This window comes from Oncorhynchus keta, chromosome 28, assembly GCF_023373465.1.
Source record: "Oncorhynchus keta strain PuntledgeMale-10-30-2019 chromosome 28, Oket_V2, whole genome shotgun sequence".
NCBI lineage: Eukaryota > Metazoa > Chordata > Actinopteri > Salmoniformes > Salmonidae > Oncorhynchus > Oncorhynchus keta.
The window spans coordinates 22559968-22585260 of NC_068448.1; the positions used below are offsets into that span (position 1 = coordinate 22559968).

The 25293-nt window shown below is 44.7% G+C and overlaps 1 protein-coding gene across 11 annotated transcripts in view; it reads left to right on the forward strand.

Moving 5' to 3' along the window:
• LOC118380075 (rap1 GTPase-activating protein 1-like) overlaps positions 1 to 25293 on the forward strand; it is a 90640-nt gene that overhangs the window by 22494 nt on the left and 42853 nt on the right. For 7 of the 11 annotated variants that reach the window (XM_052485121.1, XM_052485123.1, XM_052485122.1 and 4 more), the window contains exon 2: positions 3278 to 3313. In XM_052485121.1, the coding sequence (XP_052341081.1) occupies positions 3278 to 3313 (36 nt within the window). Of the gene's footprint in view, positions 1 to 3277; positions 3314 to 7534; positions 7762 to 19581; positions 19841 to 25293 lie in introns of those variants that run through there. The other 4 variants (XM_052485127.1, XM_052485126.1, XM_052485131.1 and 1 more) reach the window with 4 other exon arrangements.

Genomic DNA, 25293 nt, shown 5'->3' on the forward strand with positions numbered 1-25293 from the left:
ACAAATGCTTAGTTTCTCCTCCATTATTACTTCTTATTCCTTTTGTATTGACTTAACCCTCACCCAGTCAATCAAACTAGGGTTTGATTCAATTATCCTGTCAAGTACAGAAGGCTACACCTCCTACAGCATGAAAAACAAACACCCATACTGGACTGTACATACACTATGTACCCAAACATCCACACTCCCTTCACACACCCCACAATTCAATGACAAGAATGAGGATGAGCAGATTTTTAAACTCTGTATGTCCTGCCCCTATCATGTTCTTGTCCTGATCCAGTTTAATCTTTTATCTGAAAACATGTCTTCTTCAGTATGTACAATGATAGTTGACAAGTATGTCAACATTGCCAAACAAATATGTAAATTAATGCGTAGTGTGTACTGTAGCTTTGTGTGTACTGTAGCTTTGTGTGTACTGTAGCTTAGTGTGTACTGTAGCTTAGTGTAGCTTAGTGTGAACTGTAGCTTAGTGTGTACTGTAGCTTAATGTTCACAGTGATGCCACAATCTTGTTTTGAAGTGCACTAGCATACAACCCGTGTTCGGTCTCAATGTGGGTGTCACATTATTATGTTGACCAACCCTTTTCATAGTCGTGAACAGAACAGGATAGAACATATTCCCAGCAGGTATTTTAGGTTGGAGCCACTGTCCAAGAATTTAGCCAATTTCATTTTATGGGAATTCCAGGCAACCTGAGAATGAATGAGACTCACAATGTGAAGATTAGATAATATTATGCTTGTGATGCTAAGGAAACCTGCACTACCCTTCTTACAATAAGATCCAGATTAAGTTAATGCAGACTCCATCCCAAGAAATGTAATATAATTTATTCTGACAAAGGAATTGTATGTATTTTCTATACTGAACAATGTTTTTATCTACAGTATTTGTGTCAAGCATACAGCACCCTCAGGACTATTGTAACAACATGACAATAGTCCTTCTTTAAGAACAAGGAGGACAGTGATTTGTGAAAGTACAATTAATAGTCATTACCCCTCTGAATCATTGTTTCCCCTCAATGAGGCTCTATTTTCTGAGAAAGAGGAAGTTGCTTTAAGAGTTTTCTTGGTTCTGTAAAGGAACCACATGGGGCTTTCCTTCAAAATTAACAAAATATCAGTGAAAAGGTACTGCTATAAACAAAAACTTGTTTGTTTTTGCTTGATTGCTGTTTGTATAACAAGCTATTCTAACTCAAATTACAAATATGCCTATCTTGTGATGCAGAGAGACGTCACCCATCAGTTGTTTTCACACCAGCTCTCTTTCCAGTAACAGCACGGGGGTTCCTGGGATGTAAGTTGGGTTGTGATTCCATAGAAAATGTAGACCAATCCTGGTGAGAAATAGACGGGTCCCTGGAAAGATGAGTAAGAGGCCTGGATTCCTGCAGCTCCACTCTGAGACTGGGGGGGACCCTGTCAGAGGCCTATCTGTGGTCAGGGGCTTTCAGGGCCTCTGGTGAACTGGGTGTTGAGCTAGAGTGTGTCCCAAATAGCACCCTATTCCCTACATAGTGCACTACGTTTGACTAGAGCCTTGGACATCTGATCATGTACTGTCAGCCTAGCAGCGGGTAAACTTTAATGTGAGATCAGATGTACAGGTCAGAAATGGGTTTGTGTACCATGTCACATAGTACCATCTACTGGCATAAACTGAGAATAGCAGGCTGGCAGTTTATTTCATTCACATCCACGGTGGATCATTTGATCATAAGAATAGAGCCATTTGAACCCTTCTGGTCTCAAAAAATGACCTGAAGCATAGGAAATCTTGATCTTTTTATCTCCATCTCTTCATTAAAATACTCAATCATGGACACTCTTACTGACAGTTATGGCTGCTTCGCATGATGTATTGTTGTCTCTATCTTCTTGCCCTTTGTGCTGTTGTTTGTGCCCAATAATGTTTGTACCATGTTTTGTGCTGCTACCATGTTGTGCTGCTTCCATAATGTGTTGTCATGTGTTGCTGCCATGCAATGTTGTTGTCTTAGGTCTCTCTTTATGTAGTGTTGTGTTTTTCTCTACATATATAAATATTTTTAATCCCAGCCCAAGTCCCCACAGGAGAGGCCTTTTGGTAGGCCATCATTGTAAATAAGATGTTGTTCTTAACTGACGTACCTAGTTAAATAAAGGTTAAATAAAATAAAATCCTTGCTTACATACATACATACATACATACATACTTTGTCCGAAAGACAGGTGTGCTACGCAATCAATATGGATCAAGTTGAGTTTGTGCTCAGGAAATGCAGGACTGGTACCGATCCATACAATTGCCACTTTAGCAGGTGGCCTGAGTTATTTAGAGTAACTGCTACTCCCCAACCCATTTTCTGTACTATAGTGTTTGCGTACTGCCATAGAAATAGAATGATTAGAAAGGACGTCTCAATTCAAGTCAATGATGGCATAATGGGTGGACATGTTAGCCATTTTGAGTGCACCCATGCCTAGGTTGAAGATGACAAAGGTTAAGACAACGGGATTCTAAATATCCCATGACTCTTTGCAACAATGGGACCAGCTATGGTAGCTAGCAACGGCACTGGTAGCTAGCAACGGCACTGGTAGCTAGCAAAGGTGCTGGTCCCAGATTTGTGATGACGTTGTCTTAACCTATATAGGAAGTTAAAGCAGGAAGTTCACCCTTCAATCTGTGCTGTGATGTATTGAGCCAAATCAACAGACATTACAAAAAATATATTCCATTGCATGAGCCTCGTCAGTTGGTATCATTTGAATGAACATTCTACATTACCATGGAAATTATTGCATCACAATACCAGGCAGCCATTGTGAGAGTACCCATTAGTTTACATTTCAAATTACCAGGGCTAGAACTGCCAGTCCATTCTATTCATTATATTTCTATGTGTACTGCACTGTCTCTCTTTGTTAGAAAACAAACAAACATGAAATATTCATGTTGTTGACAGTGCTCCCATCTCTTGGGTTACCCCCTGTATTACAATGGTTGATTATAGTAGATTGAGATGGCTGGATTGTGAGAAGTATTGTTAAAAAGGCCAGCTCCTTTAGACAGCTTTTCTAGCCCTGGTCCTTCGAGCCAGATCATTTCTAGAATAGCTGTATGAAGCTGGCTTTTTAATGAGCACAATACCGTAAACACAAATCTATTGTTTTTGTAGTGTAATTTGGCCAAATCCAGCAATTCCACAGAACAACAGTGAATGGATAATAAGGGACAGCAGCCAGACTAACTCTCACCTCTGTTTCGTTCTTTTTAGAGTGGACAAGACCTTCTCCAGGGCCAGAAGCATATGGTGAGTTGCTCATCTTCTGATTCTGTGTCATGTAGAATCAGCTACAATACATTCTAATCGAATGTACAGTGCATTCAGAAAGTATTCAGACCCCTTCCCTTATTCCACATTTTGTTACGTTACAGCTTTATTCTAAAATTGATTAAATTAATTGTATTCCTCATCAATCTACACACAATACCCCATAATGACAAAATTAAAACAAGTTTAAAAAAAATACAGAAATACCGTATTTATTGAACCATTCACACCATTTGCTATGAGACTCGAAATTCATGAGCTACGAGGCTCAGATCCATTCTGTTTCCATTGATCATCCTGGAGATGTTTCTACAACTTCATTGGAGTCCACCTGTAGTAAATTCAATTGATTGGACATGATTTGGAAAGGCTCACACCTGTCTACAGTGCCTTACAAAAGTATTCATCCCCCTCTCCATTTTACCTATTTGGTTGCATTACAACCTGTAATTTAAATTGATTTTTATTTTGGATTTCATGTAATGGACATACGCAAAATAGTCAAAATTGGTGTAGTGAAATGAAGAAGAAAAGAAAGCAAAGAAAAAAAAAACAGAAAGTGAAGCCCCTAAATAAGGAAGAATAAGAAATAACATAATTAGTTAAATAGGGTCCACCTGTGTGCAATCTAAGTTTCACATGATCTGTCACATTATCTCAGCATATATACATACACCTGTTCTGAAAGGCCCCAGAGTCTGAAACACCTTTAAGCAAGGGGCACCACCAAGCAAGCAGCACCATGAAGACCAAGGAGCTCTCCAAACAGGTCAGGGACAAAGTTGTGGAGAAGTACAGATCAGGGTTGGGTTATAAAAAAATATCAGAATCTTTGAACATCCCACGGAGCACCATTATATCCATTATTTTAAAAATGGTAAGAATATGGCACCACAACAAACCTGCCAAGAGAGGGCCGCCCACCAAAACTCACAGACCAGGCAAGGAAGGCATTAATCAGAGAGGCAATAAAGAGACCAAAGATAACCTTGAAGGAGCTGCAAAGCCCCACAGCGGAGATTGGAGTATCTGTCTATAGGACCACTTTAAGCCGTACACTCCACAGAGCTGGGCTTTATGGAAGAATGTCCAAAAATAGCCATTGCTTAAAGAAAAAAATAAGCAAACACGTTTGGTTTTCGCCAAAAGGCATGTGGGAGACTCTCCAAACATATGGAAGAAGGTACTCTGGTCAGACTAAAATTGAGCTTTTTGGCCATCAAGGTAAACGCTATATCTGGCGCAAACCCAACACCTCTCATCACCCTGAGAACACCATCCCCACAGTGAGGCATTGTGGTGGCAGCATCATGATGTGGGGATGTTTTTCCATCGGCAGGGACTGGGAAATCGGCAGGGACTGGGTCAGAATTGAAGGAATGATGGATGGTACTAAATACAGGGAAATTCTTGAGGAAAACCTGTTTCAGTCTTCCAGAGATTTGAGACTGGGACAGAGGTTCACCTTCCAGCAGGACAATGACCCTAAGCATACTGCTAAAGCAACACTTGAGTGTTTTAAGGGGAAGCATTTAAATGTATTGGAATGGCCTAGTCAAAGCCCAGACCTCAATCCAATTGAGAATCTGTGTTATGACTTAAAGATTGCTGTACACCAGCGGAACCCATCCAGCTTGAAGGAGCTGGAGCAGTTTTGCCTTGAAGAATGGGCAAAAATCCCAGTGGCTAGATGTGCCAAGCTTATAGAGACATACCCAAAGAGACTTGCAGCTGTAATTGCTGCAAAAGGTAGAGGGTAGTGCGAACAGCCCAGTACATCACTGGGGCCAAACTTCCTGCCATCAAGGACCTCCATACCAGGCAGTGTCAGAGAAAGATCCTAAAAGTTGTCCAAGACTTCAGCCACCCTAGTCTTAGACTGTTCTCTCTGCTACCGCACGGCATGCGATACCGGAGTGCCAATTCTCGATCCAAGAGGCTTCTAAACAGCTTCTAAGACTCCTGAACACCTAATCAAGTGGATACTATTTGCAGGACAGTCTGAGCTCTGATGAAGGGATTGTGCGTTCCTGTATTGTTGGTTGGGGGCTTGTAAGTAAGCATTTCGCTGTACGGTCTGCACTGTTGTATTCGGCGCATGTGACTAATAACATTTGATTTGATTTGAAGAATGGGATAAAGTGCCAAGCTTTTAGCGTGTTACCCAAGAAGACTGAAGGCTATAATCGTTGCCAAAGGTGCTTCAACAAAGTAATGAGTCAAGGGTCTGAATTCTTATGTAAATGGCAATTTCATTTTTTATATATATATATATATTTTACATTTGCCAACATTTCTAAAAACCTGTTTTTTTGTTTTGTCGTTATAGGGTATTGTGTGTTGATTGATGATGGGGGGGCAATTTAATCAATTTTAGAATAAGGCTGTAATGTAACAAAATGTGGAAAAAGTCAAGGGGTCTGGAATACTTTCTGAGTACACTGTTTGCCATTTAGCAGACGCTTTTCTTCAAAGCGACTTACAGGCATACATGTATACATTTGTGTGGTCAGGCATACATGTATACATTTGTGTGGTCTAGCTCTGCTAGAGCTGCCCCGGTTAACTGTAAGTGCTGTTATTGTGAAATGGAATCATCTAGGAGCAACAGGTAGGCCACACAAACTCATAGAATGCGACAGCCGAGTGCTGAAGCGCATAGCGCGTAAAAATCGCCTGTCCTCAGTTGCAACACTCACTACCTAGCAGTCGCACACAAGCCTAGATCATCATGCGCAATGCCAAACGTCAGCTGGAGTGGTATAAAGCTCGCCGCCATTGGACTCTCGAGCAGTGGAAACGCGTTCTCTGGAGTGATGAATCACGCTTCACCATCTGGGAGTCCGATGGATTTATCTGGGTTTGGTGGATGCCAGGAGACGCTACCTGCCCCAATATATAGTGCCAACTGTAAAGTTTGGTGGAGGAGGAATAATGGTCTGGGGCTGTTTTTCATGGTTCGAGCTAGGCCCCTGAGTTCCAATGAAGGCAAATATTAACTCTACATCATGTAATGACATTCTAGATGATTCTGTGCTTCCAAATTTGTGGCAACAGTTTAGGGAAGGCCCTTTCCTGTTTCAGCATGACAATGCTCCCTTGCAATAAAGTGTGATCCATAAAGAAATGGTTTGTCGAGATAGGTGTGGAAGAACTTGACTGGCCTGCACAGAGCCCTGACCTCAACTCCATCAAACAACTTTGGGATGAATTGGAATGCCGACTGCGAGTCAGGCCTAATCGCCCAATCTCACTCACGCTCTTGTGCTAAATGGAAGTAAGTATCTGCAGCAATATTCCAACATCTACTGGAAAGCCTTCCCAGTAGACAGGAGGCTGTTATAACAGCAAATGGGGGACCAACCCTAATTAATGCCCATGATTTTTGAATGAGATGTTCGACGAGCAGGTGTCCACATACTTTTGGTATTGTAGTGTACATACAGGTGAATGAAAAGTAAGGCTTTTGGCTCTCTACAGGGCATTCAGTTTGTGAGACATTAGTGAGACACTAGTAATATGATACGAACTTGAACAGTATCACTTAAGAGGCAACAGAGTAAGCAAGATAAATGAGCCACTGAGAGAGACGACGAGCATGGGACACTGTCCCGCCCAATCGCTCTCCCTGCCTGCAGTCCCCCTCCCAGGTCCCGTTGCCACAGTAACTGCAGGCACGCACTGCCTAACTGTTCTGCAGTGTTGGCAGCATAGGGTGGTGCTGATGCGCAGGCAAGGTGAGGCTGAGGCTCTGTTGTGATGCGGAGTGGACCTGGCACCAGCACTGCAGACACACAGACAGGAGCAGATGGAGCACACCTCTCCATGGCTGTCCTGAAGGTTGAAAGGTAGCACTGGATGTCCTGGATGTCAGCCCGACCTCCAACCCTCTCTCTCTAGGTGACCGCACCGGGATAGTGCCTCTCTGCCTTGTCCCTGTGAGAGTACGCCCTCAGGACCCTCCATTCTCTGCCTGGTTGAGCCAGGCCTGCATTACTCAACACTACCTAGAACACAGGAGGAGAGGGGAGTGGAGGAGAGACCGGATCAACGCTTGGAACAAAAACGCATGGCCAACTGGGCGGAGCATAGTTGAAAGTTGAATGACACAGGCTGTACATGGTATCAGCTATCCTCAAAGTCCTTTCTCAACGTCTCTCCAATGTGGAAAAAAAAACTCATTGCTAACAAAGCCAAGGGGATCGTCTGGCTGCATTTACATTTCAGGCTTGGACAGAGGGCTTCCAGAAAGTTCTGTTTGTTTTGTAGGCCCACATAGAGGTCTTGTTCCAGGAAACATCACACAGTACAAGGTATTATAGAGAAGCCTAGTGCTTCTCTATTACCCTCTAAACAAGGACAATAAAAGCACAAGACACCAACATGCCTTGCTCACCTTTCCGAATTGGAAGGCCAAAAAGATTCTGGTGAGTTTACCTTTCGTTTGTGCGATAGAAAGGAATTCTTCCATTGTTTTTGCATGTAGAAATAGCAAGGACATTTTCTGTGCATAATCACATATTGATAAAGGTATTTGTTGACCCACTTCACTTGGGATAAGCCTGAAGACGCCAGATTAGAATTTACCAAGTGCAGATAACCTTGTGTTCAGACCTTTGATTGGCCCATTGGCAAACCATATCAGCAAATTGGAATTTGATTAGAAGCAGATGCTGATAAAATGCTAGCGTGATTTTCTCTACTTCTTCATAATGGTGCCAGTTTTTATTTCTCAGGTAGATGGCTTACTTCCTACAACAGATATTTGGGATAAATGGCACTTTTGTTGATTTGCAATCTCCTCTGTGACCAGTCTGTTTCTCCCTATTGGTCTTCCCTTTGAGTTATTTAGAGTAGTGCCTGTACCTACCTGAGACATTAGCATTAACACTGAGCTGTGCAGTAAAGACAGTTTGAGTGTGATTAGCTCCCTGCATGCTGTATGGGCTCATTAGCATTTACTGTGGAACCAGGATTCAGCACTCTGTGTTTGCTCAATGTCATGTCATGTACTGCAAAGGACAAAGCCAGGACAGAGTCAGTCTGTGAACGATCTACTGTACATGCTTTCATCTCCCTTTATCATTCCTGCTGCTACTGCCGGATTTGAATAATCCTCTGGGAAACACATGTGAATAACTCACAAGATTTTATCATGGTCATCCACATTTTTACTTGTTGTCAGACAAGGTCTTAGAGTGAGCACTTGTGTCACAGAAACAGCTGGACCCCCATTTAACTTGTCTAAAAGCCTCTGAAAGGGATAGCAGTAATTGGTTGGAATCCCATGTTGGTTGGTAAGCTGACAGGGGAGAAAGATAGAGGATGAATGGAAATGGAGGAAGATAGAGGCCGAAGGGAGGAAGATGAAGAATGAAGGGAGGAAGATAGGGGATGAAGGGAGGAGTGCCTGAGGTGTTGTGTAAGAAGCTTCTCCCCCTACCTCCCTTACCCTCCCTCCTAGCCCATACTCCTCCCCTCTGTCCATAGAGCTAGGGGATTCATGTGCCAGCCAGCCTGACATTGTGGAACTTCCTCTCCACTCCTCATGTGGTGGACCCTGAGCCTCAATCAGGGCCATCCATGCCCCAGCTCCCCCCAGAGAGACCTCACACAGGCAGGCTACTCCTGCAGATACCCTCACTATCAACACAGGCCGCAAGGTTTACACAACCACAACCTCAAGGAAGGATACTGATTCTTGGAATCAGTTTTACAGGGGAACAACAATATATGCCATTTAGCTGACGCTTTTATCCAAAGCGACTTACAGTCATGTGTGCATACATTCTACGTATGGGTGGTCCCGGGAATTGAACCCACTACCCTGGCGTTACAAGCGCCATGCTCTACCAACTGAGCCACAGAAGAACAAAATGTCATGCCCGTTGTCAAATGATCTGTTTCAATGTATGTCTAAATGAGCAGACACTGCTAATTTGTTGAGGCATATTTCACAATATTACACTTCAGGCACAGTGGTTAAGAAAAGGGTGTTGTATGGGTGGTGTATGCTGTGACTTTGCCTGTGGTTGTATGCCCTCTAGTGGCCAAGTGTACCCTACCCAATGGATTCAGCCTCTAGCTTGAAAGTCTAAAAGATTTGCATTCAGGAAATTGATTTTGTCATTATGTTCTGTGAACACCCATTGCTGAACCCTCCCTCTGTTTAGGGTAAACTGAGGTTAGAGATGTCATTGTGCACGCTCCTCTATTTGTGTACTCTCCAGGACCAGGGAAGAGGCCAAGCAGTCACTGAGTATGTAACCCAGGCTTACAGATGTAGGAACTTAATTTGGTCACCCTCTTGCAGGAGAACTTTCCTGCAGTGCAAGACTTTTAAAATGTTTTGTGTATTTGAGGTTTAAAAAGGCTTCCACTTTTTCAAGTTTGGCCTTTTCCATTGTATTATTCACCACAATGTATTAACCACTACAAATATTGCCATGAATTATAATCCACATAATAATTCACATTCTCCTGTTGTGCAAACTGGTTCAAATTAAGATGACAACTTGCATGTGCACACTCCTCTGTGCATGTAGCTAGCTGAGTTGTCTGGCTGGCAGAGAGAGGGGGACAGGGCTAAATATAGCAAGAGAGAAACAAGCTAACCCCCTGGTTCTAACTTCTCACAGACACACCAGTCTAAATACAGTCAATCAAAGATGTCACAAAGTGCTCATACCGAAACCCAGCCTAAAACCCCAAGAGCAAGCAATGCAGATGTAGAAGCATGGTGCACGTGCTTCTACGGTGACTAGGAAAACCTCCCTAGAAAGGCAAGGACCTAGAAAGAAACCTAGAGAGGAACCAGGCTCTGAGGGGTTGCCAGTGCCGGTGGAGATTATAAGAGTACATGGTCATTAAGGCCAGATTGTTCTTCAATATGTTCAAACATTCATAGATGACCAGCAGGGTCAAATAATAATCACAGTGGTTATAGAGGGTGCAACAGTTAAGCACCTCAAGAGTAAATAAATGTCAGTTGGAATTCTTAAACAAACATTCAGAGATCAAGACACCAGGTGTGGTAATCTTGACAGAAAACTTTGTTCTTTTCTCATTTGATATCGAGTTTGAATTTGTCACATTTGGTAGCCTTTTGGGTAGTTCAACAGTTGGAACAATAACAAAGGTATCCCTGCCTCTGTTTCAGTAAAAAGCTACGGGATGGGCCTGGAGAAATTATAGTTTTAACCATGTATTGAATTGTGAGGCTATATAGAGTTTGTTTAAATGTCCTTTATTTGGAGTAAAACAAATATATATTTGGGGTTATGATAGGGTACGACAGTTGGACTAAGCTCATGAAGCATTTCTAAGTTATATTCTTCAAGAATCAATGGGTACATATCATTAATTAATTTAAATTACAAGTAAAACAATGTATGGAACAACTGCAGATTGCCCCTTTAATATTATTATCCTGTGTGTTAACATCTTTGAACATGTACACATTTCCTATATGATATTCTTACCTTTATTTAAACAGTGAGTCACCATTGAGACCTGGGTCTCTTTCACAAGGGAGCCCTGCACATACAATTCATAGACAAATCAAATCAAAATTAGATTATTAAGTAAGATATAATGCAGTACAACAAGCAATCAAGAGAAACAGACACATTCCTCAGCAAATAGTTCCCCAATCAATGTGTGTAATTGCCCAAGCTGCATCAGAGCGTCCAATTGCAGTGTATTTTGCAGTTGGTTCCAAAAATGAGGAGAATTCGGTGGAGGCCCAAGGAACTTCAAGAGTTAACCAACCCTGTGAGCAGGTCTGGTATCTCATGTTTTTTTATACTTGAACAACGAAGTTAGATAAGTTGGCCTTCCACATTAAGGTCCTTTAAGGATGAACCATCTGTGATGTGTGTGGATTGTTAAACAGCATACAATAGGATGTCCTTTGTGGGAAGGCTAGATACAGGAGAATTTGTGTTTTAAGCCAACAGAGGCCAGTCACTGAGCTGAGGTTAGATGATTCCAGTACATTTTACACTCTACTTCCTGTTTAGAGGAGGTGTAAAGACATGCTCCAGTACTTTGGCGACTAAGAAAATATTTTTTAAACCTCCCACTTTGGACTGGTTGTGTCAGTGTGTAGTTCATACATGCATAATCTATAAGCAGAATTACTTCCATACATTGCAGGGCGGGCCCAACAGCTCAGTGGACACAGCAGAGAGCGCAAGAGAGAGAATAATGCACATGTCTGTGTAACAATTTAGCTTCCCTCCCTCTCCTCGCCCCTACCTAGGCTCGAACCAGGGACCCTCTGCACACATTGACAACAGCCACCGTCGAAGCATCGTTACCCATCGCGCCACAAAAGCCACAGCCCTTGCAGAGCAAGGGAAACAACTACTTCAAGGTCTCAGAGCGAGTGAAGTAACTGATTGAAACGCTATTAGCGCGTACCCCGCAAACTAGCTAGCCATTTCACATCGGTTACATCTGCCCATATGTGAAGTAGTACGCAATTTACTAGGATCACTTTGTCTCGTGAGTGCTACTTTCAGAACTACTGGCTAAAAAGTATTCCAAAGTAGGGATTTTCTCTTCCTATTTTGTTATTGTTATCTGATTGACAGACAGCACTCAGTGATAACGAGGGAGGATCCAAGTTTCCTAGCAGAATAATACATCACAACAGAGAGATACAAGTGATTGTTTTTGTTTCCCACTGTTGTTTAAAAGGCATCATGGTGATTTCCCGAGGGTGTTATTTTCCAGGAATATCTGGGCAGGCAAGGAGGGAGGGAAGCAGCTGCAGTGAAAACATTGGGGATTGGGAATCTGAAGCTGCAAGAGAGAGGATATGGTTTATTGAGAATCACCTGCTCTTTTTAATGCATACTAATGATACAGGCAACTGTCAGCGGGAGGCAAAGGTAAATAAGGTGCATGTAGGATGCTGGTCTCACACAACACTTTGCTCACAAATGGAACACTTTACTTAGTCATTCAACATATCGAAAGAGCTAACATTTTGAAAGAGCAATAGTTTGTATTTTGTCTGCCAACAGATTGCCATTGTTTCATGACTTACAACTGGCCCCATTTGTAGATATTTGAAAGAACAAGAGTCATGCTTCAAGCTTTCCCAGACTGTGCTATGTTTGCCCTCGCAGCCAAACACTCTTGATAAGGAACAACTAAGAGAACTGTTTCCTTATCGTTAAATGACAGGCCAAATGGACCTTCCCAAATGGCTTTTGTTGAGGAACCAATTAAGAATGACTCTCTATCAGACCAATCTGCCTTTTGACTGCGGTCCAATATTAGCAAGATCTGCTGTCTCTTAAGGCAAGAAGTAGTTTTCATTTGGAAGGGGAGATTATGGTCTTAAAACGCACTATGCTGCCAGAGGAGAATGTTGAGAATGATGCACTTTTAGTAGGATATGCAATTCATCATATCTGCCTAGAGGTGACCTGTGTGTCATATTGCTCTGAGCGGATGGGATAGGACATAGCATGCCAGCGTGTGTGATGCCTGTGACACATAATGTCTGGCTCCGTGCAGACACGGAGAGATGAATACTATTGCACGCATGATGAGTACTTGAATTGTAATGTTTTACGATAAAAGAAACTCGTAAATGTACGTGCGCATCATCTTTTGAAACAAACACAACACACGCACGCACGCACGCACGCACGCACGCACGCACGCACACACACACACACACACACACACACACACACACACACACACACACACACACACACACACACACACACACACACACACACACACACACACACACACACACACACACACACACACACACACACACACACACACACACACACACACACAGAGGAGACAGTGATGCATCACCTCAGCTCCCATCCCTCTGAAATTGTACCCATTCCGGACAGCTCTATCACACCGCCTGGGGGCTGGGGTGGGGGTGAAGATTTCAAGGGCCCCTGAAGGGAGCAGGTGGATCTCAGTCCACAACACATATGGACTACTCCTGTCTGTGGCTGTTAGAGGAAAAGGAAGGACAGGGTAGTACAGGAGTGACTGGTGGCAGCCAGACCAGACCAGAGCAGACCGGACCAAAGCAGACCAGGGCAGCAGGTGATGTTGTCATGTGACCTATTTAGAACAGATTAAGCCAGAGGCTGACTGAAAACATCTGAGCTCCTCATTGTCATGATGCTAATGTATTAGAGGAATGGGGGACCATGGGGACCATGGAGGACATGCAGGATATATATTTCAATGTATGTAGCAGACTTCCTCCTTATCTTTAAATATCAGTGGGTTTTTTGGGGGGGTTGTTGGTGTTTGATTGAAATGTTTGTTGAACCCGGGAGGGAATAAGGAATTAGAGATAATCTACAGTGATGCTGGACCAAATAGTGTCGTGTGGGCCGGCCATTCGTTGGTCCAATTCCTCCTGAGGCGATGCTGGAGGGTGTTACCTTGCCTGTGCTGGGATGTTCAATCCCTCCTTCTCTCATTGACCTTTAATACACAACATTCATACATACTGTACATGATGTCCCATCTGTTCTCTCCTCCTCTCCTCACCTCCCTGGCCCCTTCACAGCATGGTCATCTGGGCTGAGGGAGGGATGGGGGGGATGTAGTGGCAGAGGGAGGGAGGGAGGACAGGCTATCACACCACTCAAACCCCTAATCAACATGAATAGACCATCTGTTATCCTAGGCAGAGCAATATGAACACTGTAATAGTTAATTTTACAACTGTGATAGATCACATTGATCATACTGGAAGATGTAGAGAGCAGCTGACCTGCTCATTCCTTCAGTTTTATCACAGCTTGAAGTGGTAAAATGTATCTAGTTTTTCCTGTGAGAAATACAGTATCTGCTGTTACGGATATTTCTGATCACATGTAAGCTCTCAATGAGAAAAGAGCAGCTGAGAGAGATTGAGCGTTGAGCAGCCTGTCAGTTCTGTAATACTGAGGTCTGATTTGTTGGCATGTTTTCCATGCCTCAGATCCCGTGTGTGATGTGTCTGTGATGGGGTTGTAAACCCCTGGCCAGACCGGGCAGGCTGCTCTGGGGTCAACGGATGGTCACACGCAGACAGCCACCCAGAGACAGATCTCACAGATCCATCCATCCACGCAATACACTTCTCCTACCTCTCTCTGACACACCAGCAAATGAGACACGGAAAGCCAGAAGGGTTGACTCATAAATTGACAAACCTGCAGTGTAGCACATTTTTACATACAGTCTGTCAATATTCATCTATACTTCCCCATACAATGAAGTGGGGTTCAGGATCAGGTATCTTGTTGTTGGTGTTCAGTCAACTGTGTACATATTCCAGAGGATGACTCAATCTGGCTGTGGAGAGCCTGCCAGTGCAGTGCTACTTTGCCTAAAGCCCAGAATGGCTGGCTGCTGCTGCTGGAAGGAAGACATGAAGGAAGACAAGTCTGGCAAGTCCCAGTAATAATACAAATGTACGTGTTGATTTGAGAAGCCAGAATTACAATAAAATTAATTTTCACAATCAAAGTGGTAGAAAAAGTACCCAATTGTCATACTTTAGTAAAAGTAAATATACCTTAATAGAAATTGACTCAAGTAAAAGTGAAAGTCACCCAAGTATACTTAAGTATCAAAAGTAAATGTAATTGCTAAAATATTCTGAAGTATCAAAAGTAAACGTAAAATTCAAATTATTTATATTAAGCAAAATCAGACAGCACCATTTTCTTTTTCTCATGTATTTTTCTTTTTATGGGCAGCCAGAGGAACACTCCAACACTCAGACATCATTTACAAATAAAGCATTTGTGAGTCCTCTGGATCAGAGGGAGTAGGGATGACCAGGGATGTTCTCTTGATAAGTGCGTGAATTGGATAATTTTCCTGCCCTGCTAAGCATTCAAAATGTAACCAGTACTTTTGGCTGTCAGGGAAAACGTATGCAGTAAAAGTACATTATTTTTACATTAACGTAGTGAAGTAAAAGTAAAAGACCCATCTGGTTGCACTATCATTTGTTTTTCAAGAGGACAATGACCCAACACACTTCCAGGCTGTGTAAGGGCTATTTGACCAAGGAGAGTGATGGAGTGCTGCATCAGATGACCTGGCCTCCACAATCACCCAACCTCAACCCAATTGAGATGGTTTGAGATGAGTTGGACCGCAGAGTGAACGAAAAGCAGTGCTCAGCATATGTGGGAACTCCTTCAAAGCGTGACTACTTTGAAGATTCTGAAATCTAAAATATATTTTGGATTTGTTTAACCCTTTTTTGGTTACGACATAATTCCATATGTGTTATTTCATATTTTGATGTCTTCACTATTATTCTACAATGTAGAAAGAAAAACCCTTGAATGAGTAGGTGTGTCCAAACTTTTGACTGGTACTGTATATGTACTGAGCGTGTCTGATGCTCAGCAAAAAAAGAAACGTCCCCTTTTCAGGACCCTGTCTTTCAAAGATAATTCGTAAAACGCATAATTTCACAATTTATAAAGGGTTTAAACACTGTTTCCCATGCTTGTTCAATGATCCATAAACAATGAATAAACATGCATCTGTGGAACGGACGTTAAGACACTAACAGCTTACAGGTAGGCAAGTAAGGTCACAGTTACGAAAACTTAGGACACTAAAGAAGCATTTCTACTTACTCTGAAAAACACCAAAAGAAAGATGCCCAGGGTCCCTGCTCATCTGCGTGAACGTGCCTTAGGCATGCTGCAAGAAGGCATGACGACTGCAGATGTGGCCAGGGCAATAAATTGCAATGTCCGTACTGTGAGACGCCTAAGACAGCACTACAGGGAGACAGGACGGACAGCTGATCATCCTCGCAGTGGCAGAACACGTGTAACAACACCTGCACAGGATCGGTACATCCGAACATCACACCTGCGGGACAGGTACAGGAGAGCAAGAACATCTGCCCGAGTTACACCAGGAACGCACAATCCCTCCATCAGTGCTCAGACTGTCCGCAATAGGCTGAGAGAGGCTGGACTGAGGGCTTGTAGGCCTGTTATAAGGCAGGTCCTCACCAGACATCACCGCCAACAACGTTGCCTATGGGCACAAACCCACCGTCGCTGGACCAGACAGGATTGGCAAAAAGTGCTCTTCACTGACGAGTCGCGGTTTTGTCTCACCGGGAGTGATGGTCAGATTCCCGATGACCCTCCAGCATGACAATGCCACCAGCCATACTACTCGTTCTGCTCGTTCTGTTCCCAACCCTCCTCCTCTCGCTGCTGCTGACCTTTGCAGATAGGCTACACCAGGGGTCGGCAACCTTTTTCCATTTGGACTGACAGTTTATTTTACAATTGCATGCCAATTATGATTTTCATATGCACATATTCGTGGAACAATTTAATTTATTTTACAATAGTCTGTATCTCAAAATCATTGTCATGTGGTTAATTGAAATAGTTTCTAAATGAAATGATGCCTCAAATATTGTGGGCCCTCAGTTTCCCACACCAGTGAGCTCGGGACAGACGCAGCTGTATGCTGTCCCTTGTGTCCCTTGTCCCAAGGGATAAGAAGTAATCAGGTATTTTATGACATTTTTCCCTTTGATGCCGAGTGGTAGAAATACATTGAGGAACTATTGTCCTTCTCAATGGATTCTATAAGCACGCTTTGTTTACTTGCTGTTTGAGGTGAAGAAAAAATGACTTTGTTCAGACAATCATAAATACTTTTAGACATCCCCAAATGGGTATATTTATAGGCCTACATTAGCATGCAGGACAGGTAGCCTAGGCCTGCTTTTTGATGCGTAATCAGACGCGTGTCCTTACCCAACATTGACAGGTGTGCCCCAAACAAAAGACCATTAATAAATTGATAATACGGGTAAATGGAATGAAATGAACCAAAATGTGTTTCTCACAAGTGTAGCATAGGTTGTGAGCTCTGCAAACCATGTGTCCACTCTGACAATGAGAACGCTAAACAATTGTAATAATAATATATTGAAGGCAATAACAGAAATTTCTGTAACCAAACGAGCATTCTAGATTAGAAATTATGTGAATTAAGCGTAAATGTTGGCCATTACTGGTGACATATGTCATGTGGAATTCATAGACACTAACAATCAAAGGGCAAACAATTCACACAATGAAGTTATGAAACATTGAATGCGAACGAAATGGCAGGAAAGAGATGTGCCTTTGTGCATCTTAGCCACACTCCCCTTCTTCTTGGACCATGGAATCCTCAATGAATAGTCCACTTTTTTTTGCAACTGTTTGACTAAAACAATCTCGGTTGTATTGACCAAACAATCGACCAGTCAAATAAACAGGGTCAGCCCGTCAGAGGGATGTTGTCGCCCTGTTGTTTGATGTTGGCGATTACCTGGTCCTGGCATCGGGGTCTCCAGGACCAGAGCAGAGTCCTGGGGCCTGACAGTCCCGTTCCAGCGGTGCAAAACGTTTTACCAGGCAGAGCGACTCCTCCAAGGCAGGAAAGGCTCCCTGGGGCCCTTTCACCTAACCACCTCTGCCGAGTATTTTTGGTGAAGTGGAGTCAATTGAGCCACCTGTTCTGAGAAGTGGGCCAGATTGACTTCGACCAACTCTACCACCTTGGGCGAGAGAGATGTTCAGCGATGAGATGTGTTTAGCCTGGGCTACAGCTACATTGGTGAACTCACCAATGAGAGTCTCCTTATTGTCCAGGTTAGCTGGGGAATGCCCCTCTGCAGCCCGCCCGTTATCATCCATCTTCCGGTCACACCAAAGGCACATTTTCCAGACACCCCTGTTCCGTATGCTGTCTGTCCTTCTGGTTAGTGAACATCTCACAGTGGTAGCATTAGACACTCAATGGTTGGCCATTCCGTATGCTGTCTGTCCTTCTGGTTAGTGAACATCTCACAGTGGTAGCATTAGGGATATCCATTGGATAGCCGTCGGTAGCCATAATGCTAAAGAACAAGAGCAGTCTAGCCACAGTTAGCAGCCCTATAGCTTAAAGTCCAGTAAGGCAGTGTGTTCCATGAATAGCTCAAATAGGCTACAAAAACAAACAAAAAAACAAGTGCATCAGTTCGGACCTGTACAGGCCGTCGGTCGATACACTCGAGTAAGTAAAATATAAAATAGCCTATAAGTTAGGATAAAATAGCTCACAGACGAGTTGAACAACTCGCTTCAAACTTAACTTGCGTCATCCCAGAATGCAATGCTGGGGAATATTATGATGGCACCTTGTGATCTTCCATCAGAGTGTGAAGGCCTTGAATGATGTAGAGACCATGTTGGTACAGTAGGTGAGGTTAGCGGTCAGAGAATAAGAGAGGCGAGGTAAAGAGAGAAACAGCGAGAGTCCTCCCAACTCCAATGGAATAAGCTGGGCATTGAGCTGTTCATGCTGAATGGACAGTAAATCTTTTGTTCACTTTTATTCTGTCATTGGGAATTGAAACCGTGAGGATGACTTTTTGTAATGATTACTACAATACACAATTTTAAAGACTATAATCCTTTATCTCTCCTAGCATACCAAACACTACTAGTAGGATGAATCCTACTCCTGCACGACTGTGCTTCAAGGCACACGATTTAGTGAAAGCAGGTCCACTTGGTCCTTGACTCAAACTATGGGAAGAATAGAAAGGTCAGTGCACTCACTGGCAGACAGGTCAGAAAGTGCATTAGTGTTCCTACGTACCTGAGGGGACAAACAAACATGCTTTAGGAGAAGAGAACATCGCCAGAGACATTAGGACTGGTGGGAGCGGAAGGACTTCAAACGAAACTGACATTCAACATGTTCCAGTAATAGACTAAATATAAGCGTTCCTTTTTATTGCAGGAGTGCAATCGCTGATCATTTTAGTAATTAAAAGCTCTTCTGCTTGTAGCCTCTCACTCCAAACTGTGGTACTGCAAGGCAGAGTATGTCTCCTCTAGTATTCTCTCTTACTGGAAGAATAACTATAGAAACACACACTTAATATACAAAGTACACTATTCAGTGTGTGTGTGGGTGGGTGGGTGGGTGTAGGTGTGTTGTTGGTTGGGGTTAGGTGCATGAGTGCGTGGATGCCTGTGTGTGTGTGCTTGTCTGTGTTTTGCATGCGTCTGTCCCGTTGTCTGGGAGACTCATCTGATTTGGTTGCCGGAGCAACCGGTCCTAGCTAGTGAGGCACGTTGTTTAATTAAGGTGAGGTGTATTCAGAGGAGAAGAGAACAAACCTCTAAAAAACTCAGAGCAGAGCGGCAGGCTTCACTCTCTCCCTTCTCTCTCTCTTTTATTTCTTTCTCCCAGTCCCAGTATGGGCGGGGAGGGGCACCGTGTCAGAGAGGGAGGGAGGAAGGAGAAGAGAGCTAAGAGCATTGAGAGAGAGAAATAAAGAGAAAGGGAGTGCGTGAGAGAGCAGGTGTGTGACAGGCAGAGGCAGAGAGTTGAGAGAGAGAGAGTCCTAGCCATCTGCTTTTTAACTGATCTCTGATACATTTATCCAGGTGCAACACTGCTCACAGCTGACACAGAGTGAGTAACTTACTTTGCTCTTATTTCTGTTTCATCATGTTTGTTCTGATAGTACCTACGGCTTTTACTTTATGACCCTATGATTTCATTCTGTAGCATTATATATAGGTTGGATTTGTTATGTAATCTGTGTTGTGGTGGTGGTGGGGGGGTGAAGCTGTGGCAGCTTTGTACTTCCTACAAACTGATATGTAGGAGTTTTACGAGGCAGGCAGGCGGGCGGACTGGCGGGCTTTGGGCAGGCGGGACTCTGGATGAGAACATAATGATGTTTGTTTCCAACATTAGGGCTGTTTTCCTAATTAGGTGAAATCTGCTTTGTGTTTTGTATCCTTGCCACGATACTAAGGAGTTTCATGATACTGGTATGGTCATGGCCCTAGTAAGGAGAGAGGAGAGAGGGTCCCCTACTGCTCTGATGTGATATCGTTGTTATTTATGTGCTCTGACAGTTTGTGCGTGGTGTGTGGTGCATGGTACAGTGTGTTTCCTCTCTCCTGATTCATGTCATTGGGGAAGAATGAGTCATCTATATTAGAACTACGCACACTTGCAATCACTCACTCAAGTCGCTAATCTCTTTCCGAACTTCTGACAGATCTTCTCTCTCTAAATTACACATCTAAATTAAATACATCCCACAACCACCAGGACCACCTCCTCCTTAGGGAGTTAGTCTGCTGGCTGGTGTGTGTGTACTCCAGCACTGTCCATCCACAGTGTGTGTGTGTGCATGTGTGTGTCTGGGTGTGTGTGTACTCCAGCACTGTCCATCCACTGTGTGTGTGTCTGGGTGTGTGTCTGTGTGTGTACTCCAGCACTGTCCATCCACAGTGTGTGTGTGTGCATGTGTGTGTCTGGGTGTGTGTGTACTCCAGCACTGTTCATCCACAGTGTGTGTGCATGCATGTGTGTGTCTGGGTGTGTGTCTGGGTGTGTGTGTGTGTATTCCAACACTGTCCATCCACAGTGTGTGTGCGTGCATGTGCGTGTCTGGGTGTGTGTGTGTACTCCAGCACTGTCCATCCACAGTGTGTGTGCGTGCATGTGTGTGTCTGGATGTGTGTCTGGGTGTGTGTGTGTACTCCAGCACTGTCCATCCACAGTGTGTGTGCGTGCATGTGTGTGTCTGGGTGTGTGTGTGTGCACTCCATACACAGTGTTTGTGTCAGGTCTAATTAGCTGTGTTGGGCAGCTAAAGTTCTGTCTTGATCTCTCATGAGACATACTGGAGCTGCCTGCATGGCCTCATTGAATTCCACTAAAGACACACTGGTTTCAGCTTCATCTCCTCAAGAAACTGTCAATCAGGAGGGTCTCTCTTTCAGTAAGATGACGAGAGCTGCTATATCAACCACTCAGCTTGTCACGAGTTCGACCGAGGGTGTTTCCCCTTCCCGGGCGGGTGGAGCTCGGCGGTCGTCGTCACCGGCCTATTAGCTGCCACTGATTGTTTTTCCTCCCCCTCCTTGTATGTTTAGTGGTAGCACCTGTTTATGTTAATTAGTTTGTCTTTATTAGTCAGCCGGCCCGCCTGGTTGTTGTGCGGGATTATTTCATTGTAACCTTCGGCTCTGTTGTAAAGGTACGTGTTAGTGCCTGGTCTTGTATTTTTCCATTGTATTTTTTGATTCCCTGTGTTTTGGGAACGTAACTTTTGTGAACTCCCTGTGGTGCGTTGGTGCTATTAAAAGACGCACAGCATTGAACTCTGTCTCCTGCATTTGACTTCACACCCACGACACCCGGAGCATTACAGAATCCCGCACCTAAAAATCAAATGAAGTCAGCAGGAGCAGCAGCCAACCCTCTCCCATCGATGGAGGAACGGGTTCTCCACCACACCACCGTCCTCCATCGGATCGGATCCGCAATGGATCAAGTGATGGAGAGAATGGACAGATGGGAGAGGAAGGGTCTCCTCTCTCCACCTTCGGCACCCACGGTTCCGGACTCCCCATCTCCGGACTCCAGCACCCTCCGTTTGACGCTACCGAGGGCTTATGATGGAGCAGCGGCGGGTTGCCAGGGTTTTTGCTTCATCTGGAGCTATACCTGGCCACCATCAGACCCACTCCCTCAGGAGCAGAGAGGGTGAGTGTCCTCATCTCCTGCCTCACGGGTCGTGCTCTGGAGTGGGCGAACGCAGTCTGGAATGGCCCAGACTCAGCGCGGGAGCACTACACAGAGTTTTCCTGCTGCTTCCGTGCCGTGTTTGATCACCCTCTAGACGGCCGAGCAGTGGGAGAACGACTATTTCATTTCAGGCAGGAGAGGAGGAGCACCCAGGATTACGCGCTGGAGTTCCGGACCTTGGCAGCCGGATCTGGGTGGAATGACAGGGCCCTTATGGACCACTACAGGTGTAGTCTCCGAGAGGACGTCCGCCGGGAGCTAGCGTGTCGGGACACCGCTCTGTCACTGGATCAGCTGATTGACATGTCCATTCGACTGGATAATCTGCTGGCTCCGCGGGCGTTCATTAGGGCTCTTTCATTCCACCACCCAGCCCCTCCGCTCCCATTTCAATTATGGGAGCACAAGGGGTACCGGAGGATTTGTCTAATCCTGCACCAACTTTGGTCGGAGAGGACACACGTCTTTGATCGGTGCTGGGGGTCCGTCTGGGAGTAGAGATGGCAGGCGGAACGTAGTCTCGGTCACCCCAGGTGAGTCAGCATCAAACTCACCCAGAACCCCTTGTTGGCCACATGTTTGTCTTAAACTTTTTCCTTTCTTTTCCTTTACACCTGCATTGTTTGCTGTTTGGGGTTTTAGGCTGGGTTTCTGTACAGCACTTTGAGATATCAGCTGATGTACGAAGGGCTATATAAATACATTTGATTTGATTTGATTCTTTTTCCCCTCTTTCCAGCATAGGGCGCTAGTCGATTCAGGCGCAGCTGGGAACTTTATGGAGCGGACTCGCCCTTAAGTTAGGGGTTCCGCTGGTGCCGATAGATTCTCCTTTCCCCGTGCACTCCCTAGATAGCCGGCCATTAGGGTCAGGGATGGTCAGGAGACCACGGTCCCACTGGACATGGTGACGCAGGGGAATCATAGGGAGCGTATCAGTTTTTTTTTATTATTGATTCGCCTGCGTTTCCAGTGGTACTGGGGACTCCTGGCTGGCCCGGCACAATCCTAAAATTTAGTGGAGACAGGGGTTACTCGTTACTTCCGGGTTGGAGCAGGTAGCATCCGCATTTTCGGTCCGCAGGTAGTATAACTTTTCATTACATTTCATTATAGTACAACGGTTTGATTTGTCTAATCTTAGCAATTTCTTCTTAGCTAGCTACATAGCCGTCTTTGTATCAAAGATAATTGCGTAATTATCGTATTTTCGTCCTAACGTAGTCTACACTGCTATCTGCAGCAGCTAGCCAGCTAGCAAACGTCCAGTCTACCGAATAGCAGCACTGTCGAAACTATTACACTCAACTGAACGACTTGATTAGTGTAGTGTTAGCTAGCTACATAGTTGTCTTTGCTGTCTTCGTATCCAAGATAATTGTGTAGTTTAGAGTGTGTCAGTCTTAGAGTGATTATCTTAATTTACCGAGGTTAGCTGCCAGCTATTTGTCTGTCCTATCCGTAGGAGACACTGCTAGCTGCCAACAGCTAGCCAACGTCTACCGAATAGAACTTCCGCACTCAACAACCCGGTGCATTCCGCCTCGCTCCACAGGTAGTATCACATTTTCATTTCATTTCATTACAGCACAACGGTTTGATTTGTTTGATCGTAGCTAGCTACATAGCTAGCTACATAGCCGTCTTTGTATCAAAGATAATTGTGTAGTCTAGAGCGATTTTCAGGTTAGCCAGCCAGCTATTGTCGTTCTTTTAACGCAACGTAACGTAATCAACACTGCTAGCTAGCCAGCTCAGCCCCCCGAATAGCAGCACTGTAGAAACTATTACACTCAACGGGTCATTGATTAGTGTAGTGTCAACAACGCAGCCACTGCCAGCTAGCCTACAAAGTCAACAACGCAGCCACTGCCAGCTAGCCTACTTCAGCAGTACTGTATCATTTTAATCATTTTAGTCAATAAGATTCTTGCTACGAGAGTTAACTTTCTGAACATTCGACACGTGTAGTCCACTTGTCATTCCAATCTCCTTGCATTAGCGTAGCCCTCTTCATCAGCCTGATCAACTATGTGTCTGTCAGAATCCCAGTTCTCTAAAACCCTCAAACAGACCAAACAAACAGGTGTAAAAGCGTGGGCTAGGAAAAACCCTAGAAATCTGGTGGTCCCAGGAAGAAACCTGGAGTTCCAGGTCTCCGGTAGCCTCTGGAACTGCCGATCTGCGGCCAACAAGGCAGAGTTCATCTCAGCCTATGCCTCCCTCCAGTCCCTCGACTGTTCTTGGCACTGACGGAAACATGGATCACCACAGATAACACTGCTAAGGCAGAACTGCTCTGAAACTCTTCGTCCGCCAGTCAGGTGTTCTGCACACAGCAAGAGCTTCATGGTCAGGGGGTGGTGGCACGGATCCTCATCTCTCCCAAGTGGTCATTCTCTCTTTCTCCCCTTACCCATCTGTCTATCGCCTCCTTTGAATTCCATGCTGTCACAGTGGCCAGCCCTTTCAAGCTGTAACATCCTTATAATTTATCGCCCTCCAGGTTCCCTCAAATGTTCATAAATGACCAGCTTGATGCCTTGATAAGCTCCTTTCCTGAGGACGGCTCACCTCTCACAGTTCTGGGCGACTTTAACCTCCCCACGTCTACCTTTGACTCATTCCTCTCTGCCTCCTTCTTTCCACTCCTCTCCTCTTTTGACCTCACCCTCTCACCTTCCCCCTACTCACAAGGCAGGCAATATGCTCGACCTCATCTTTACTAGATGCTGTTCTTCCACTAACCTCATTGCAACTCCCCTCCAAGTCTCCGACCACTACCTTGTATCCTTTTCCCTCTCGCTCTCATCCAACACTTCCCACACTGCCCCTACTCGGATGGTATCGCGCCGTCCCAACCTTCGCTCTCTCTCCCCCGCTACTCTCTCCTTTTCCATCATCTCTTCCCTCTGCTCAAACCTTCTCCAACCTATCTCCTGATTCTGCCTCCTCAACCCTCCTCTCCTCCCTTTCTGCATCCTTTGACTCTCTATGTCCCCTATCCTCCATGCCGGCTCGGTCCTCCCCTCCCGCTCCGTGGCTCGACGACTCATTGCGAGCTCACAGAACAGGGCTCCGGCAGCCGAGCGGAAATGGAGGAAAACTCGCCTCCCTGCGGACCTGGCATCCTTTCACTCCCTCCTCTCTACATTTTCCTCCTCTGTCTCTGCTGCTAAAGCCACTTTCTACCACTCTAAATTCCAAGCATCTGCTTCTAACCCTAGGAAGCTCTTTGCCACCTTCTCCTCCCTCCTGAATCCCCCCCCCCTCTCTGCAGATGACTTCGTCAACTATTTTGAAAAGAAGGTTGACGA